The sequence below is a fragment of the Ammodytes marinus genome, assembly GCF_949987685.1.
Source record: "Ammodytes marinus genome assembly, chromosome: 5".
Taxonomy (NCBI): Eukaryota; Metazoa; Chordata; class Actinopteri; order Uranoscopiformes; family Ammodytidae; genus Ammodytes; species Ammodytes marinus.
In genome coordinates this window covers 32,860,168-32,878,410 of record NC_137234.1, presented here as the reverse complement: position 1 = coordinate 32,878,410, position 18,243 = coordinate 32,860,168, and the positions used below count along the sequence as shown (strand labels likewise).

The 18,243-nt window shown below is 45.8% G+C and overlaps 1 protein-coding gene across 1 annotated transcript in view; it reads left to right on the top strand.

Annotated features, from left to right (window-relative positions):
- Positions 1-3,937: 3,937 nt before the first annotated feature.
- The window catches only part of LOC307250273 (aldo-keto reductase family 1 member B1), a gene marked incomplete at its 5' end in the record, with an annotated part of 29,491 nt that continues 15,185 nt past the window's right edge, over positions 3,938-18,243 (top strand). Inside the window, 2 exons of the mRNA XM_080027304.1 lie at positions 3,938-4,027; positions 13,190-13,366. Of these exons, the coding sequence (XP_079883430.1) occupies positions 3,938-4,027; positions 13,190-13,366 (267 nt within the window). The remainder of the gene's footprint in view (positions 4,028-13,189; positions 13,367-18,243) is intronic.

Sequence of the window (18,243 nt, the reverse complement as noted above, 5' to 3'; positions counted from 1 at the left end):
ACAATGGTTTACAAAGTGCTTTAACAAAATACATACGAGCAAGTACAATTAAATAAATACATACCAATAAAAAAAACACATATGTACAGTCAAGCCCAAAATGATTCATACCCTTCTCAATAATCAATAGAAAAGCCCTTATTGGCTATTACAGCAATCAAATGCATCCTAAAATTGCTGGACAGTTTTTGTATGTCTCCACTCTTATTTTTGCCCATTCATCTTTAGCAATGAGCTCCAACTCTTTCAGTTTGGAGGGTCTCACTGCCATCACCCTGATCTTTAGCTCCCTCCACAGATTCTCAATTGAATTCAAGTCAGGACTCTGGCTGGGCCACTGTAAACGCTAATGTGTTTGTCAGCTAACCATTTCTTCACCATTTTTGCTGTGTGTTTTGGGTCGTTGTCCTGCTGAAATGTCCAATGGTGCCCAAGGCCAAGATTCTCTACAGACTGCCTGATGTTGTTGTTAAACATCTTGAGGAATTGCTCTTTTTTCATGGTGCCGTTTACTGTGATTAGGTTACCTGGTCCATTGACTGAAATACATCCCCCAAAACATTAGGTTCCCACCACCATGTTTGACAGTGGGATGGTGTTTTTAGGGTTGAAGGCTTCTCCTTTTTTATGCCAAATGAAGGATACATCATTGTGGCCAAATAATTCAATTTAGTTTCATTTGACCATAAAACAGAAGACCAGAAGTATTCTTCTTTGTCCAGATGAGCATTTGCAAAGGCCAAGAGGGCTTTTGTGTGCCTTATGGAGAAGTGGCATCCTCCTTGTTCTGCGTCCAAGGAACCCAGCAGTGTGCAGTGTCCGTTGGATTGTCTGCCATGAAACTTTGCCTCCAGCAGAGCCAACATTAACCAGGATGGCCTTGGTGGTGATCCTAGGATTATTGTTCACCTCTCTCACTATCCTCCTCGCCAGTACAGGTGTAACTTTTGTCTTCCGACCACGTCCTCAGGTTTCCCGCCATCCGGAACGTCTTGTATTTTTTAATAATACGACAACGACCCAAAACACACAACAAAAGTGGTGAAGAAATGGTTAGCGGCTTCGGACAAACACATTAACGTTTTACAGTGGCCCAGCCAGAGACCTGACTTGAATTCAATTGAGAATCTGTGGAGAAAGCTAAAGATCAGGCTGATGGCAGTGAGACCCTTCAAACGAGGTTGGGGCTCATTGCTAAAGATGAAGGGGCAAAAATACTAGTGGAGTTGCTGGTCAGCAATTATAAGAAGCCTTTGATTGCTGTAATAGCCAATAAAGGCTTTTCTATTGATTATTGAGAAGGGTATGAATCATTTTGGACATGCCACTTTTTGTTCAAATGTAAATAAAAGCTGAACATTTTTTTTTTCATAATGATGCCTCTTGTACATGGTCTTATTATCTTCTGGGAGAAGCCTTTGTCATTTACAATTAAGAACAAACTTGCTGGTTGAATAAAAGTAACTTCAAGTCAAAATGTGCCAGGGGTATGAATCATTTCAGGCTTGACTGTATACAAAAAGATAAATACACACAAACCAAACAAGATTGATAGGTGCTAGGGTAAACAGACATTGAGGAAAATAATAAAAAGAATGAATAGACGACATCACGTAAAAGCAAGTCTATAAAAATGTGTTTTAAGACGTGTATACTCACTATCCTTAGACCCTCTGATTCTCTCCTTTAACGTCTCTACATAGTATTTGATTGTTATGTAACTTATTGCACGTGGGATTATATAAATGTGGTGTACACACATGTTGATTGTTACTGACGTGGAGCTTCTCCAGAATTGTGCAGTGCGTGACTTCTCCAAGGAAAAAGTTGCTTTGCCTTTGTCAGCCTTTCTCTAGTGCCTCTTCAGAGAGTTGGCTTTTTCTCAAACCAGACCAAAACATCAATACATTCTTTAACAGTGCAATGTTAAAGAAGTGCAAAACACTTCTGGCCAATGTATAACTGTTGCAATTTGACGCCACACTGGAATTTAGTTGACCATTTTGGGGGTTTTAGGCAGTCTGACTTTAGTAAGGACAATGTCAGTCTGTCAGCCACTACATCACTCCAGTTTTTTTTAATTTGTGGAATGTAGGTTGACACATGCAATGAGATACAATGAGATGTACTTGACAAGAGTCTGATCTACTATATATATATATATTATATAAATAAAATTTATTATTATTATTATATATGCAACCACAACAACAAATAGTTGTTTACCCAGGAAGTAACAGGTTTCTAGGAGACAGAAACAATGGTGGATGTTTTGAAGGAGGTGGGGACCACACAATGTCTCTTGGAAAGGTGAAAGATGTTTGAACGCTTCTGCCAGTTGGTCAGCGCTCGCCCTCAGAGCCCTGCCTTGGCTCCCGTCCAGTCCCGGTGCTGTGCAGGGGGTTAACACTCTTGAATAATGATGATATTCTCAAAATGGCGGCTTCTCCATCCATAGGTGGGCAGGATACCAGAGATGTGTAGTCCACATCATGCAAATGAGACGGGCACAAGGAGACTTTTTGCTTGGAAGTAAAGTTTGCGTGCATTTCCCCCTTTGTACTTGCGAGAAAAATGAAAGAAATCACATCCACTCCTTTTGTTTTGGGTGTAAAGCTGGTGGGAAACATTTACATTATCAGCTTGACTGACACGTGTCCTTCTCTCTCCTCTCCACAAAGGATTTTATTCAATGTCAAATACATAAAAAATATTGTTTTCTCTCATTTGCGAAGGTTAAGATAATCAAACCTGTTACGCGACCAAATGGTGCACTATGGCACTAGTGCGTTCAGTCATTTGGTTAAATACAAATGTATGAAGGGAAAATCACAATCTCAGATAGTCATGACAGGAACTAAGGCCCTTATCAATTCAGTTCACAATTAGTAGAATCATGATGTATATTCTAAATATCTCTTAATAGATATTCTATATAATCATCTGGCCATAAAGCACTGACACATGATGCCCTGGTGGCTTGTGGGCCCTGGAGGCAGCTACCTATTCAGCCAGTTGGTATCGTGTCAAGATAAACTATTGACCAGCAATTATTTTCAAAATAAAAGCATCAAAATAGTCAATATGGGGAATAAATATTCAATTACTTGTGCTGTAAAAGAAGACGTATCTCAATGCTCTAGCACTAAATCCAACATAAGGTAGACTTTGATTGACAAATTACCTCATCAATCAACTGAACCATTTAAATAATGAAATACATTTCCTATACAAATATACAGTAAGCCCACACCATGGTGCATCTGGATAGAGTTGTTTGTTAATGGTTTTATTAATGTTTTTTTGGTTTTTACACGTATATGTATCAAATATTGTCTATAACTATGTTATCAATTATATATTTAAAACATTTTGTAGTGTACTGTTTGTAGTGTAACTGCTCAGTATATAATGATACAATATCACCATCTATTGTTGAAGTGCGACTATTACAGCAGCTTTTTCTTACAATGTGACCCTGCCTGTGTGTGTTAATGTGTGTGTATGTGTGTGTGTGTGTGTGTATGTGTGTGTGTGTGTGTGTGTGTGTGTGTGTGTGTGTGTGTGTGTGTGCACCACTACCCCCATTAGAAGAGTGACCTTTGCAACATGCTCCTCCTCACTTACTGAGTATACCCTCATACATACTTGACGGTGGTGAAGTACTTTGTGTTGTCCAATAATTAACTAGAGATAAGGCAGGAAGAGCAGGGCCATGTACAGGGTGACAGGGGAAGAAAAGGAACAGAGAGAGAGAGAGAGAGAGAGAGAGAGAGAGAGAGAGAGTGAGTAAGAAAGAGAAGTAACATCAGCAAAGAAAAAGGACGTTGACTCAGCAGTTGTAGTTTGAGGGGGTAAAAGAGGAAGAGGAAAGCTCTGATAGTGAACTAGTGTGTTGCTGGGTGTTTCATTTTGTTTTTCTAGTGAGGGTTTTTAAATGTACTCCATGGAGGACACACAGGTGGCAAGGACCATAGAGCTGAATGATGGCACACGCATACCACTTATGGGTCTTGGGACATGGAAGGTATAAGTCTCAACACTTTGCTTTGTTTTGCATACTGTTAAAGGGTTATGATCTTGATAAAGTGTTTCAAATACATGTATGATTGGCCGGTTATTTGTCCTTGTCCAGATCAAATGGCAAAGGAGCTATTTAGTGAGCTTTTAGGTGTGCTTGCAGGTACAGTATATTTTTCAACTGTTAACACAGCCAGGGCTTGCTTCTGTAGGCCAAGCTAAGGTAACTGATTCCCTGCTGTAGCTCTAAATGAGCTGATCTGACCTTAACCCTTTAGCACTGTCAGGACAACATTTAAAGAGCTTGTTTGGTGGTAGAAAGTTCTCAGAGGAGAAGCAGGTAAAACAGGTTGAAACTTGCTCGAAAGTTTATGTTTTTTGTTTTGTTTAACTGAAAAAGTGAAAGTGCTGACATCATGCCTGTTTTAGTTCATGCACTAACTTCCAGTCTTAGGAGACATTTAAAGGCCAGGACACACCGGCCCGATAATCGGCCATCGGACATGGTCGAAGAGTCTGGAGGGGGCGGGGACACAAATCTGTTTGGTGTGTTCGGTGACGTCGGCCGTCGCAGATGTCGTCCGGCTTCTTTTCAGCCGATTCAACATGTTCATCGGCGTCGGGCAGTCTTCGAGTCGGAGCAGTTTGATTGGTGGAGGGCTAGCGAATCAGTGAAGTCCGGAAGTGAGGCGGGTAGCACAAACAGCTAACAACAGTTAGCCATTGTTTTAATTTGTTTGTTTGTTTCGTTCAGCGAGTACTCACATGCATCAACCCTTGTTGACTGCTCGACACCATGCTCGACACTCTCTGCTAAAAATGGTGCTCTTTATGGTCCATGAATATAAATACGTATTTATATCTATGTTTATGGTCTAGAGAGCTGTCCCATCATTTCCGGCTTCCGTATTTTTTTGGGCCACAATACAGATTAGCGCCGCCTGCTGTTATGGAGACACTACGTCCCGCGCAAGTGCAGAGCGTACGGAAAGTCAGTAGTCGGGTCGGTGTGTTCTTGGCACTTTCTTGGCCGCGACGGGCAGACTGGAGCTGCCTGAATCGGCAGACTCCATTTTCGGAAGACGGTCGGTAGTCGGACCGGTGTGTCCTGGCCTTAACAGGCATAAACCCAAAGACTCTTTTCATGCATCTGTGTGGTATGATTTCTTTTTCATGACGTATGGACTCTTGATCTAACTGTGTGTGTCTTTGGATGATCTGTATGCCGTTCTTTTACTTTTATGTGATACTGACATATATTGCTAACTTTTAATATTATGTGCTGTTGCAGCAACGTTACTGCATGAATGAGTTATTATTCAATTGTAATACATACTTGTTTTGATGATAAATCAGGAGGGCTAGCTCAAGATGTATAAATAGCAGCCAGGAATGGTGCACCTATAAGAGTGCAAGGAATGAGGTGGCGGAGACGTAGCTTTCTTTTAGGCTATATTCCTTTTGCCGTATTTATTCAAATCCTCTGTACTGTCTTGCAGTTTTCTATAAAACAATAAAATAAAACACCATTAATTTTACAAAGCATAATAAATAAATAACTATTGGCTAAACATTCATTATACAGGAAAAGGTCATACACAAAATATACTCGGATAAGATAAACAGACTCTACATAACATGACCGCGCCAAAGAGCAGACATGCGGCCAAGCGGCTACACTGCATGTGCAGGACATCTCCCTTTCACGTGATAAGCCAACTGCCATAGCAACCACACGACGCTGATTAACTTAGCTTAATAACAACGTCAAACTTGCACATACACATTATTAACACTCACAATAAAGGAACAAGGTAACAGGCACTTACATTTCACGAACTCAATACAGGGGGATTAAACAAATAAAGCAGGTAAAAGAGAGGCGATGAGCCACTTGCTGGTTGCGCTCGCATCAATCACTCTCTCGGACTAACTGGCCGAAAACGAAACTTAACTTCTGCACCACAGACCAGGAGCAACTGCTCTTAAAGCGACAGTAACCATTAGTCTCAGAGCCTTTTATACAGCCGCCCCCAAATGTGCAGGGAACATTTGCATCAAATAAAAGGGCTTAACAGTCAGGTTCAGGGGGGCGGGGGATGAAGGTCGTCCTCCCCAGATGGGAGAGCTGGCAACATCACCAACCGGGCAACCGGTCGAGTGTACACCTGTCCTTTAATGTTCACATCAGCTGACCGGATGAATCCATCGTCGCTGCGGTGAATCCTGGTAACTCGTCCGATGGGCCACAGGGCCCGAGGCAGCTGAGGCTCCACCAACATGACGACTGCCTTATCCAGGAGGTCAGGGGGCGAAGAGTGCCACTTCTGTCTGGTCTGCAAGCTAGGTAAGTATTCCCTGATGAATCTAGACCAGAATTGGTCTGCGAGAATCTGCGAATGCCTCCAGCGTTTGCGGCTCAGGATCTCGGTCTCTGGGTAGACCACTTGGGGAAGCGATCCGTCCGGCCGCCCCATCAGCAGACAGTTTGGTGTTACAGGGTCAATATCTGCCATGTCAGCAGACACGTAGCCTAACGGCTTCGTATTGAGGATGGCTTCAACTTCCAGGAGCACTGTGAGGAGGACTTCTTCCGGGAGAGTTTGGGCCCCCACACTGGTGTAGAGTGCAGCCTTGACGGAGCGGACTTCTCTCTCCCACGCTCCGCCAAAGTGTGGGGCTGCTGGGGGGTTGAACCGGAACTTAATCCGTTGGCGGGCGAGTCGATCCTGTAAGGTAGGAACCATGCTTGCATATGCCTCTCGAAGTTCCCGTTCCCCTCCTTTAAAGTTGGTCCCATTGTCGGACCACAACTCCGCAGGGGTTCCTCTTCTGGCGATGAACCGCCTCAGAGCCATCAGGTAGGCATCCGTATCCATACTGTTGAGGAGATCTAAGTGGACAGCCCTTGTTGTTAGACACTTAAATATGATCCCCCAGCGTTTCTCATGACGTCTTCCCACCTTCACCAACATGGGACCAAAACAATCCACACCAGTAGAGTGGAAGGCAGGTTTGTGTAGTCTGAGACGGGCAGCAGGAAGATCAGCCATTTTGGGAATGGAAGGCCGCGCTCTCCAGCGTCGACATTCTGCACAGGTACTCTGGTGTCTGCGAATAGCCTCCCGTCCACGGATTATCCAGAATGACCTACGCAACTCGGCAAAGACCCGCTCGGGGCCAGGATGGTGCAGGTCATCATCGTACTTCCGGATGAGCAGACGTGTAGTTGGGTGAGAGGAATCCAAGACAACAGGGTGCAATGTTGAGTCCTCTTGGCCTTCCAGGCGTCGGAGACGGCCGCCCACTCGAATGAGGTCCTTTGACTTGTCCATCTCAGGGGCCAGAGTAAGTAATCGGCTTCTCGATAAAACAGGTTTCCCTGACGCCAGAAGCTTGTAATCTTCAGGAAAGGACTGTTGTTGGGCTCGCCGGAGAACCATCATCTCTGCGCAGCGATACTGATCAGCATTGGGCGGAGAACTGCCAGGGGTCTGCCCATGGAGTTCTTGAGCAGTAGCGTCCAAGAGCTCCTGCCAGATGTTGTACTCCTTATCCTCAAGGCTGGTAGGGGAGGTGACTGTTACACCACAGAAGACAACTTTCCGGAGCTCTGTTTTGTCCTCGGAAGATTCTGTGATGAGGGTCTCTGGCCAGGTGTCTGGACCCTGGAGAAGGAAGGGAGGTCCCTGGGACCATCGGTTTGCCTCTATAAGGGATTCTAGGGTCTTTCCTCTTGTTAAATCATCCGCAGGGTTATTCGCTGAGTCGACATAACGCCAGGTGCACTTCTCCGTCAACTCCTGTATCTCGGCTACTCTAGCTCCCACGAAGACCTTGTAGCGGCAAGACTGAGAGTGTAGCCAGGTGAGAACGGTAGTGGAATCTGACCACAATACAATGCGATCCAGGGTCAAGGTAAGTTCCTTCTCAAGGACTTGAGCCAGCCGCGCCGCCACCAGAGCTGCACAAAGTTCCAGGCGTGGGATAGAATGCAGGCGTTTCGGGGCCACTCTTGAACGAGCGAAGATGAAGGAGAGGTGGATCTGACCTTCATCATCCTCGGTCCTCAGGTAGGCTACAGCTCCATAAGCTTGCTCGGATGCATCTGCAAAGATGTGACCCTCACGAGTAGCACCCTCAAGTTTAGCACCTGTAGGCACGTATGGACGTGGGAAAGTAAGGCGAGGTAGAGACTCCAGCTCGGACTCCCATGTGGACCAGGCTTGCAGGAGTTCTGAAGGTAGATTTGGGTCATCCCAACCACGTTGCTTGTCCCACAGCTGCCGAATGATGAGCTTTGCTCGGGTGGAGAAGGGTAACAGGTAACACAAGGGGTCGTACTGAGAAGCTACAACTCTGTATATGTTCCTCAGAGTTAGGGTCTCGTAGGTCACCGGTCGGTGTTCGTAGCCAAAGGAGTCTGTTGCCCAATTCCAGCTGAGGCCAAGTGTTGACTCGAAAGGGTTGGACTTATCCTGTGCGAGCCATAGGTCCAGGCTCTCTGACCTGGCTTCATGAGGTAAGTGACTCAGTACGCTTGGATCATTGCAAGCCCATTGCCGCAGCTCAAAGCCTGCCGAAGCCAGAAGATCTCTGAGCTGATCCACCAGCAACTTCGCTTCACCCGGTGTACGCACGCTTTGCAGGCAGTTATCGACATAGAAGCACTTCTCCACCGAGAATCTCAGGTCGTCGTCTGGCTGGCTGTGGTCGACGACGTGGTGCTGTAGAGCGTACGTAGCACAGCACGGGCTGCAGGTTGTGCCGAAAGGCAAGACTTGCCACTCGAAGGTTTTGGGAGGTTCATCCACCTTCAGGTCACGCCACAGGAACCTTAACAGGGAGCAGTCATCAGGGAGAAGGCGTACCTGATGGAACATCCCCTTGATGTCTCCACTAACTGCAATAGGATGTTCACGAAATCTCAACAGGACTCCCAACAAAGAGGCGCCGAGGGTAGGGCCAGGTAGCAGGTACTGGTTCAGGGTCTGCCCAAGGTATTGATGAGAGCAGTTAAACACAAGGCGATTCTTTCCATTGTGGCTGACGAGGTGATGGGGTATGTACCAACATTCTTTAGGGGGGGTCTCCTGAGTCACTTCCCGCACTGCACCTGAATTAGTAAGCTTCTGCATCTCAGCTTTGTAGGCGTCCGCTTGCTTGGGGTTCCTTTGGAGACGCCTCTCAGTGCTGCGTAGCATGGCCATAACTGACTCCTTAGGTGCGTGCAGCAGTGGCATGTTCGCATGACGTAGCAATGGTGTAGCATACCTGAAGGTTCCATCTACCTCGGTACGAACGGTCTTGGCTTCAAGCAGTGCTACAGCCTGCTGATCCTGCTTTGATCGAGTGACCTCTCTCTCAGGGCGGTAAGGGACAGTATCTGCTTGCCAAAGCCTTTCAACATGCTTGTATAGCTCATCTGTTGGTGGGGAAGATGAGGTAAACAGACACTGCACAGAATGGGCTGGCCGCCCCATGCATTGGACGGGGCCTTGGAGGGTCCACCCAAGCCTGGTGTGGACTGCGGCTGGGCCACCAGGTGGGCCGAGCCTGACTGGCTCAACAGGTGTTATGAGATGGGGCTGATCGGAGCCGATAAGGAGTGATGGCTTGGCTCCCTTCAATGCAGGTATGGGAATGCCACGTAGGTGTTGGAACTTCCTTTGAAGGCGGTCCACCGGGTAGGTATGTTGCGCCAAGCTGAGGCGACTAGCTGTGAATGCACCATCGATGATATAGCTAGTTTGAGGGTTAGCAGCTGAGGTGACACGGAAGGACACAGTGTGTCCATGGAGCACCTGGACATCCTGACGGACTGTGCGCAGTGGAAGATCTTCTGGAAGGCCCTTCATGCCAAGGGACCTAGCTGCTCCCGGTAGTAGTATGGTTCTCTCTGATCCATCGTCAAGGATTGCAAAGGTGTCTAATGTGCGCTCTCCATACTGTACAAGCACTGGCACAACCTTTAGCATGACCCGATTCCCAGCTCCATGTCGGTCGAGGTAGAGGGCGTCAGAGGCAGAGTTGGTTAGGCAGCTCTCTTCCCTAGCTGCATTACTGCTTTCTGCTCGAGCGTTTACCTCATGGAGAGCCACCAGGTGTATACCCTGACAGAGGTTACAGGGTTTCTTCAATGTGCACTGGGCTGCTTGGTGCTTTCGTGCACAACGCCAGCACCGTTTATTAGCGATGATCCACCTTTTGAGCTGGTCTTTGGAGAGCTTGGCCATCTCACTACACTGACTGAGGTAATGCTCCGTGCTCTCGCAGTAGGCACAGTAAGCTTTACTCTTGGATGTATTCGTCGCCAGACTCTGGGAGGCAGCTCCTGAAGGCTCTCCAGCACCATGCAGGACTGTGACTGTTTGTTTCCCAGAACGACCATCAGTCCTCACGTTCTGCCTTTCTTTACTGCTTCTTGCAGTAGTTTGACTGTCGAAACCTTGACACCAAGACTCATAGCGGAGCCACTCTGACAACTCATATAGAGTGTGGGAAGCTCCAGGCTGCTTAAACTGATGTCGGCGGAAGTCAGCGCGCTGTTCTGGGGGGAGCTTGATCAGCAGTCGAGCTACATGTGAACCACAGTTCAGTTCAACTTCCCCTTCAGGTCCCAGGGTCTGCAGCAGGCCCACCAACGACTGTATTTGGAGGGAGAACCTCTGGAAAGCTGCAGCATCTCCACGCTTCACTTCAGGGGCTTCCAGGACTCTTGTTATCTTCTTTAAAGCAAGCTGATGAGGCTGACCAAACTTATCGTGGAGGGCCGCCATAGTGTGAGTATAGGGGGTCGGTGAGTTTAAGTAGGCATCAGCTATGAGCTGGGCTTCTTCCAACTTCAGATGGTCCACAAGTATCTGATACTTGAAGAGCTCTGTAGCGTTAGGTGGGAGTAGGTTCTCTAGAGCTATGCGAAGCCTCGCAAACTCACTGGGGTCAGGGTGCAGGAACTTGGGGATGGTTGGTTTGGGGCCTCTATACACTTGTTCGGAAACCGGAGGATGTATAGGGTTCGGTGGCGGCATTCCAGGCATGGCTCCAGTGGGTGCTAAAGGGGTCGAAGCTGCTACCGGCGCTGGGCGCGTCAAGCCTCCGTAGGCTGGAGTATGGTGTGAGAGTGGTCGAGGGGGTCGCCATGCGGGGTAGGATGGGATCCCCGTACCAGGAGGTGGGTACAGGTGCTGGGGTTGCTGCAGCATCGGCGGTGGTGGCAGATATGCAGCCTCTGTAGGGACGTAGTAGGGTTGGCTACTAGTATGCCTTTCCAACTTAAGGTTACGGACGGCACTTTGCAGGTCCTCTTCAGGTTCGGGCCATGGTGGAGGATCAGGCCAATCTTCTTCTGGTTCTGTATGAACAGGGTAACTCTTCGAGACTGCAGCGTTAGCTTGTTGATGGTTCTGTGGGGTGTGTTTTGAGGCAGGGCTGGCAGCTTGACTCATATCTGCTTTCAATGAGCGGGCTACCTCAATTAGCTCTTTGATTTCACTCCGTGCCTCATCAAGGGCCTTCAGTCCGAAGTGGAAGACCTGTTGTGACTGCATTAGCTTAGCATTCTCCTCTTGAATGGCTCTGATTTCCTCGTGGTAACGTGAATCCTGGCTCGGAATCATCTTGTATGATGGGGCATGTTTAGGTAGGACCGCACTGTCGCGATCTCTCCACTGGCGGCGTTCTGGGGCTAGCTGAGGAATCTCTTGGTGAGCAGCATTCCCATAAAAGCTACCAGAGGGAGTCTGGTGTGACTGGAAGGGGGTCATCTGGACTGGATCCTCCCGTGGAATAAGCACCCTCTTCTCCATAGTAGAAGTTGGTGGGACCCATCGGTCTCTATAGTGGGCTCCCTCATAGTCCATCTCGTAATCTCCAAGTCTGTCAGGTCGACGGATTTGCCGCCGAGGCCTCACAGCAGGATACATCTCTTCATCTAACTCCATCTTGAATGCTATTATCCGGCTCGAAGGACCAAATGTTTTGATGATAAATCAGGAGGGCTAGCTCAAGATGTATAAATAGCAGCCAGGAATGGTGCACCTATAAGAGTGCAAGGAATGAGGTGGCGGAGACGTAGCTTTCTTTTAGGCTATATTCCTTTTGCCGTATTTATTCAAATCCTCTGTACTGTCTTGCAGTTTTCTATAAAACAATAAAATAAAACACCATTAATTTTACAAAGCATAATAAATAAATAACTATTGGCTAAACATTCATTATACAGGAAAAGGTCATACACAAAATATACTCGGATAAGATAAACAGACTCTACATAACATGACCGCGCCAAAGAGCAGACATGCGGCCAAGCGGCTACACTGCATGTGCAGGACATCTCCCTTTCACGTGATAAGCCAACTGCCATAGCAACCACACGACGCTGATTAACTTAGCTTAATAACAACGTCAAACTTGCACATACACATTATTAACACTCACAATAAAGGAACAAGGTAACAGGCACTTACATTTCACGAACTCAATACAGGGGGATTAAACAAATAAAGCAGGTAAAAGAGAGGCGATGAGCCACTTGCTGGTTGCGCTCGCATCAATCACTCTCTCGGACTAACTGGCCGAAAACGAAACTTAACTTCTGCACCACAGACCAGGAGCAACTGCTCTTAAAGCGACAGTAACCATTAGTCTCAGAGCCTTTTATACAATACTGTAGTGTTTCTTGAGTGGTGTATGTGACAACTCGCTAGCTAGGGTAATCTTAAAGATGGAGTCAGAGATTCTGGGGAACGCTTGTTGTCAAATTCCCTTTTTGTCAAAATCAGTGAATATCTCCTCATGATCCGCTACATGTATATTCTGTGTGTGCATAGTAAAAAGATCACCGCCTAGGCTCTTTAAACTGGTATGTACTGTAAACAAAGGGTACGTATATAAACAAAGGGGGCCCACAGTAGCTAGCAACAAACCAGTTTACGCCAGCTGTGTATTAACGCTGGATTTTATATCATCACATAAGAGACCAGAAAAATAATATTTCCGAGAACATTCCATAATGCCTTTTATATTATGAAAAGAACCTGTTGGTTGGGTTGGAGAGATATTTTATGGAACAGCACAAAGACACAGTGTTTAGCTTACCATTTGGCAGACAGCGGTTGACGTAAAAGCAAGCTAAAGTACACTTTTGAAAATGTTTTACCTGTTGCAGTCCTCCCATTTGCCTCGTACTTCGGTCCAGGGGGCAGTAGAGACTGCCATCGCGGCCGGATACCGACACATAGACACTGCCTTCAGCTACAAGAATGAGGTGGATATCGGCAAGGCTCTGCGCTCCAAGATGCAGCAGGGCATCATCCGGCGCCAGGACATGTTCATCGTCAGTAAGGTGGGTGTGCTTCAGCAGGGCCAGGGCGCCCAGGCCCCCAGGACTCTGCCTTCTCCGGGCAGCCAGCATGGACATGTGGCCAAGCCATTGGTACTGCATGCTATGAATGAGGTTGTGGGAGGAGCTTATTTTCATGCGGTCCGTAGGCAGATTTCCCCGTCCACACAATACAAGCGGCGAACAAGATTGTGTCTCCGCAAGAATTTTCTGAATATCAATCATTGGCTCATACTAATCTTTAGACCATATACTAGTAAATGGAAGTTTTCTCATATAAAAACGCCACATCAAGCGTTTTATTAGCCCAACGGCTTTTAACGGCTTTCAGTTTGTTTTCGCAGGAGGAGGAGGGGTGGGCAGCCGTGGGCAGCTGAACAGAGTCGTAGTGAAACAAAGGTTTCGGTTTCGGCCCGGCCTCACGGCAGGAAAATAAAACTAATTCTTACTCATTCTGATGAGGCAATTGCGTTCACAGCTACAACTTTGGTCTTATAGGAAAACTTTAAAAAGGTAACTTAAGCATTTGAACATTTGTTTGGTTGATTTCAATAGTTAACTTAAGCACCATGGACCTATAAAGATGTAACACACGCTATCAAAACAGCGCTAGCCCACTAGTTTGGTGTAGATGGCTGGAGGAATCTTCGTTTAGAACTTGTTAACCACAGTATTACTTTACAAAAACGGAGTGTTTAAAGATCACATACAGCAAATCATCGGGGGTTTAGTGACTTATACGCCTATGGTCGGTAAACAATGCAACTGTGCTCGCTAAGACCTTTAGCTTACAATGCTACAGAACGAGAATGATTCTACATCCGCTACCACAGTGTTGCCAACTCTTCAGTAAGGAAAGTAGCTATTGGCTGTCCAAAAAGTCGCTAGAAGTCGCCAGATGACGTCATCGCCTAATTTACATATTTGTAGACAGGGTTTTATACAGTAATATTTTAATAGGTAAGGTTCTAGTGTTATGAACGTGACAGTCGCTTAAACAACCAACGTGATAATGTTAAGTCTAGCAGTAATCATACATGCTCATAGTTTAAAAAAGCACTGCATAACATTTTGAATTGCACTCCTCGTAGACTGTAGAAGAGGGGGGGAAAGCTACTACTACAACTGCTAATAGGGATGCTAATGGAACACGAGCGGAGAGGTGTGTATCTCCTGCTCTGACCGCAGCTGGGAGGGACTGCTGCGCAAGGACCGGGCCGCCTGTCAGTGCTCTGGGAAGGGGGAAGGGCCGGGGAGTCTCCCGCTGCTCGTTGAGATGAGTTAAAAGTGATACTTGCTGGGACTTCCGGGTTGCAGAGCATCGAGTAGGTGCGTTCGCTCTCTAGCTCCCACTGACTATTTCGGACCTAACTGATTAAACCCTATTTTCATCGATTTTTTTTGTGCTTGTATTGCCGGTAACACTAGCACTGATTTGGAAAAATGCCCAGAGGAAAGAAAGGAGCAAAAAGAGATTCAGCAGAGTCAGATATGTCCTCGGAAAGCGTGGCTATCCCTGACGTTGGTGCTAGCTCAATGGCTTCCATTCCGGATCTGCTTGAGCAGCATAGAGCAGCCATAGCCGCGGAGTTCAAGTCATCGTTCGACAGAATGGTCACTAAGCTAGACAACATCCAGGCCGTGGTCTCAGGCCATGGGAAACGTATAACCGATCTCGAGGAGAATGCACAAACTGTTTGCGGACGCCTGGAGCAACTTGAGGCTACGTGCTCTTCACTGCAGGAAGACAACAAGTCGCTGAAATCTAAACTATCGGATTTGGAAGGGAGAAGCAGGAGACAGAACGTTCGTATTGTGGGCTTACCAGAGTCACTTGAGGGTGCACGCCCCACCGCCTTTTTCTCCGAGCTTCTCGTCGAGGTTTTTGGTAATCAAGCTCTCCCTTCTTCCCCGGAGCTGGACAGAGCTCACCGCACTCTGGCACCCAAACCGGGCCCGCATGAGAGGCCGCGACCCGTCATCATCCGCCTCCACCGATACCAGACTAAAGACTTGATCATGAGAGAGGCACGTAAACAAGGCGAGCTGGAATACCACGGCCACAAGCTCCGGTTCTACGAGGATTACAGCGCGGAGGTCGTGAAGCAGCGGGCTGAATACAGGGGGGTCTTGGCTGAGCTTTATCAGCGTGGTCTCCGTCCCTCTCTCCTATTCCCTGCGAAGCTTCGCATTACTCTCCAGAGCGGCGAGAGAAGGTGGTTGCGGTCCGTCTCTGAAGCATCTAACTACATCTCTACATTGGGTGTGAGTCCGTAGTAAATACGATTGCCTGCTGTGAGTATACACATTTGGACAAATGCTCTTTTCATATCCCCAGCCAAACTCTCAGACTGATGGTACTACACGCACTTTTTTTAAATTTTTATCTCTATTTTAAAACGGCTGGATTAGCGTGTCTGTTTTTTTGCCATTTGGACAGCTTGTCTAACTCATGCCTTGTTCTTTTTTTGTATTTTGATTCTGCTGGGTGAGCATGGTATTTTTGTTTAGTGTGTTGTCATTTTGACAGTTTGCTGGATTGTTCATAGAGTTACTAGCTGTTATGGGGTTAATTGTACAAGACTTATGTGGGAAACTAGCACATGTCAGGAAGTTAAGGCTTGGAATGTTTGTTGTGAGACTAGTAAGGGTCTTTTGGGGTTTGCTGTTTAGAGCAATATATGGGGTGGGTTCTGGGTGGGATGGGGTGGTGTTAACTGGGGGTTTAGCTGATAAGCCATCACCTGCTGTGTTTTCAGTTATTTGTGTTTTCCTTTTTTTTTGTGTTTTTCTTTCCCTCTGTATTTTGCTACTCTTCTTCTTATCGGAGCAACTCTTTTTATTCTCACTATAACTGAGCTAGATGAAGGGCAATCTTAATTAAATTAGTTGGAATGTCAAGGGGATAAATCACCAAGTGAAAAGGGGTAGGGTCTTAACCCACCTAAAACGGCTCAGGGCTGGAATAGTTTTCCTTCAAGAAACCCACTTACATGACTCTGACCATGGGCGATTAAGTAAATGCTGGCGTGGACAATTTTTTCATTCTAATTTCAGGGGTAAGGCTAGGGGCACAGCTATCCTTATTGATAGTAATATTCCTTTTGAGTCCTCAAACATTATATCAGATAAAAATGGACGTTTTATTATTGTTTCAGGCAAACTTTACAATAAGTCAGTCATCTTGGCCAACGTCTACGCGCCTAACGTCGATGATGTAAAATTCTTTAAGAGATTTTTTTCTCAACTGCCTGATCTCAATTCCCATTCTCTTATTCTTGGTGGGGATTTTAATTGTTATCTAGATCCAGTCTTAGACCGCTCTTCCCCCAAACTTGCCACTCTTAGCAGATCTGCAGGTTATATCAAATCATTTCTTGCTGATTATAGCCTCTTTGATCCATACAGGTTTTTATACCCCACAGGAAGAGAATATTCATTCTTTTCACATGTCCACCATACTTACACCCGAATTGATTATTTTTTTGTTGATAATTCATTGATGTCAGACCTAAAGTCATGCAGTTATGAAAGTATTGTGATCTCAGATCACGCTCCTCTGCTCCTTCAACTGGCTTTCTCTGACGTTGAGTATACAAGAAGGCAGTGGAGACTGGATCCATTGTTGCTCACAGATGAGAGTTTTCTTTCACACATCTCTACACATATTAAAACTTTTTTGAGTATAAATAAAACACCAGATGTGTCCAATGCAACAATTTGGGAAGCCCTGAAAGCCTATTTGAGAGGTGAAATTATATCATTTGCAGCATACAAAAATAAGTGTACAAAACTGAAATTGCTGATCAGATTCTGAACATAGACAGACAATATGCTAATTCTTCTTTCCTCTCGTCAAGTTGCTGACCAGTTGCTTAGGAGCAGAAGTACTTTTTACGAGCATGGTGACAAGATTGGTAAACTCCTGGCCAATCAACTGCGCGGATTTAGAGCGAAGCAACTCATCCCTGGAATACGGACAGACAGTGGGTGTACAACATCAGATCAGAAATTGATAAACGAAAAGTTCAAAACATTCTATTCAAATTTGTATAGTTCTGATTGTACAGTAGACGTAACGGTGATGGAAACCTTTTTCAGTAACCTAAACATGCCTTCCCTTTCTCAAGACCTGAGACATAGCCTTGAGGCATCTATTACTCAGAAGGAAATTATCACAGCAATAACATCTATGCAATCAGGCAAATCTCCTGGTCCAGATCTGACTTTTTTAAGAAATTTTCAGACGAATTGTCGCCTTTTTTATGTTCAGTATTCTCAGACTCATTTGACTCAGGTAAACTCCCGCCTTCGTTCTACCAGGCCTGTATTTCCCTGTTGTTAAAAAAGGATAAAGATCCTCTAGATTGTGCATCATACCGACCAATTTCACTATTAAATACAGATGTGAAGATACTTGCTAAAATTCTCGCCCACAGATTGGAGGATGTTCTCCCCTCTATCATATCCCCCGACCAAACTGGGTTTATAAAGGGACGCCAATCATTTTATAATATCCGCCGGCTAATGAACATTTTATGTTCCCCCAGAAATATTGAATCAGAATGCCTCGCTTCTATGGATGCTGAAAACGCATTTGATAGAGTAGAATGGAATTATTAGTTTTTCACCCTTGAAAAATTCGGTTTGGGTCCTGTTTTCACTTCTTGGGTTAAATTATTATATGCATGCCCTTCTGCCTCAGTATTAACAAACAGCCGTTGTTGAGATAGGCAAGAATATTGCAACTTTTCATTGTACATATCTTGTTCTTAGGAGAATGTGAAATGTATATTTCTTGTTTTCGTAGGGAAAAGTATGATATTTTTAATAAGACAGGCAAGGTAACAAGTGACCTTTAATATTAAGGTAGAATCACT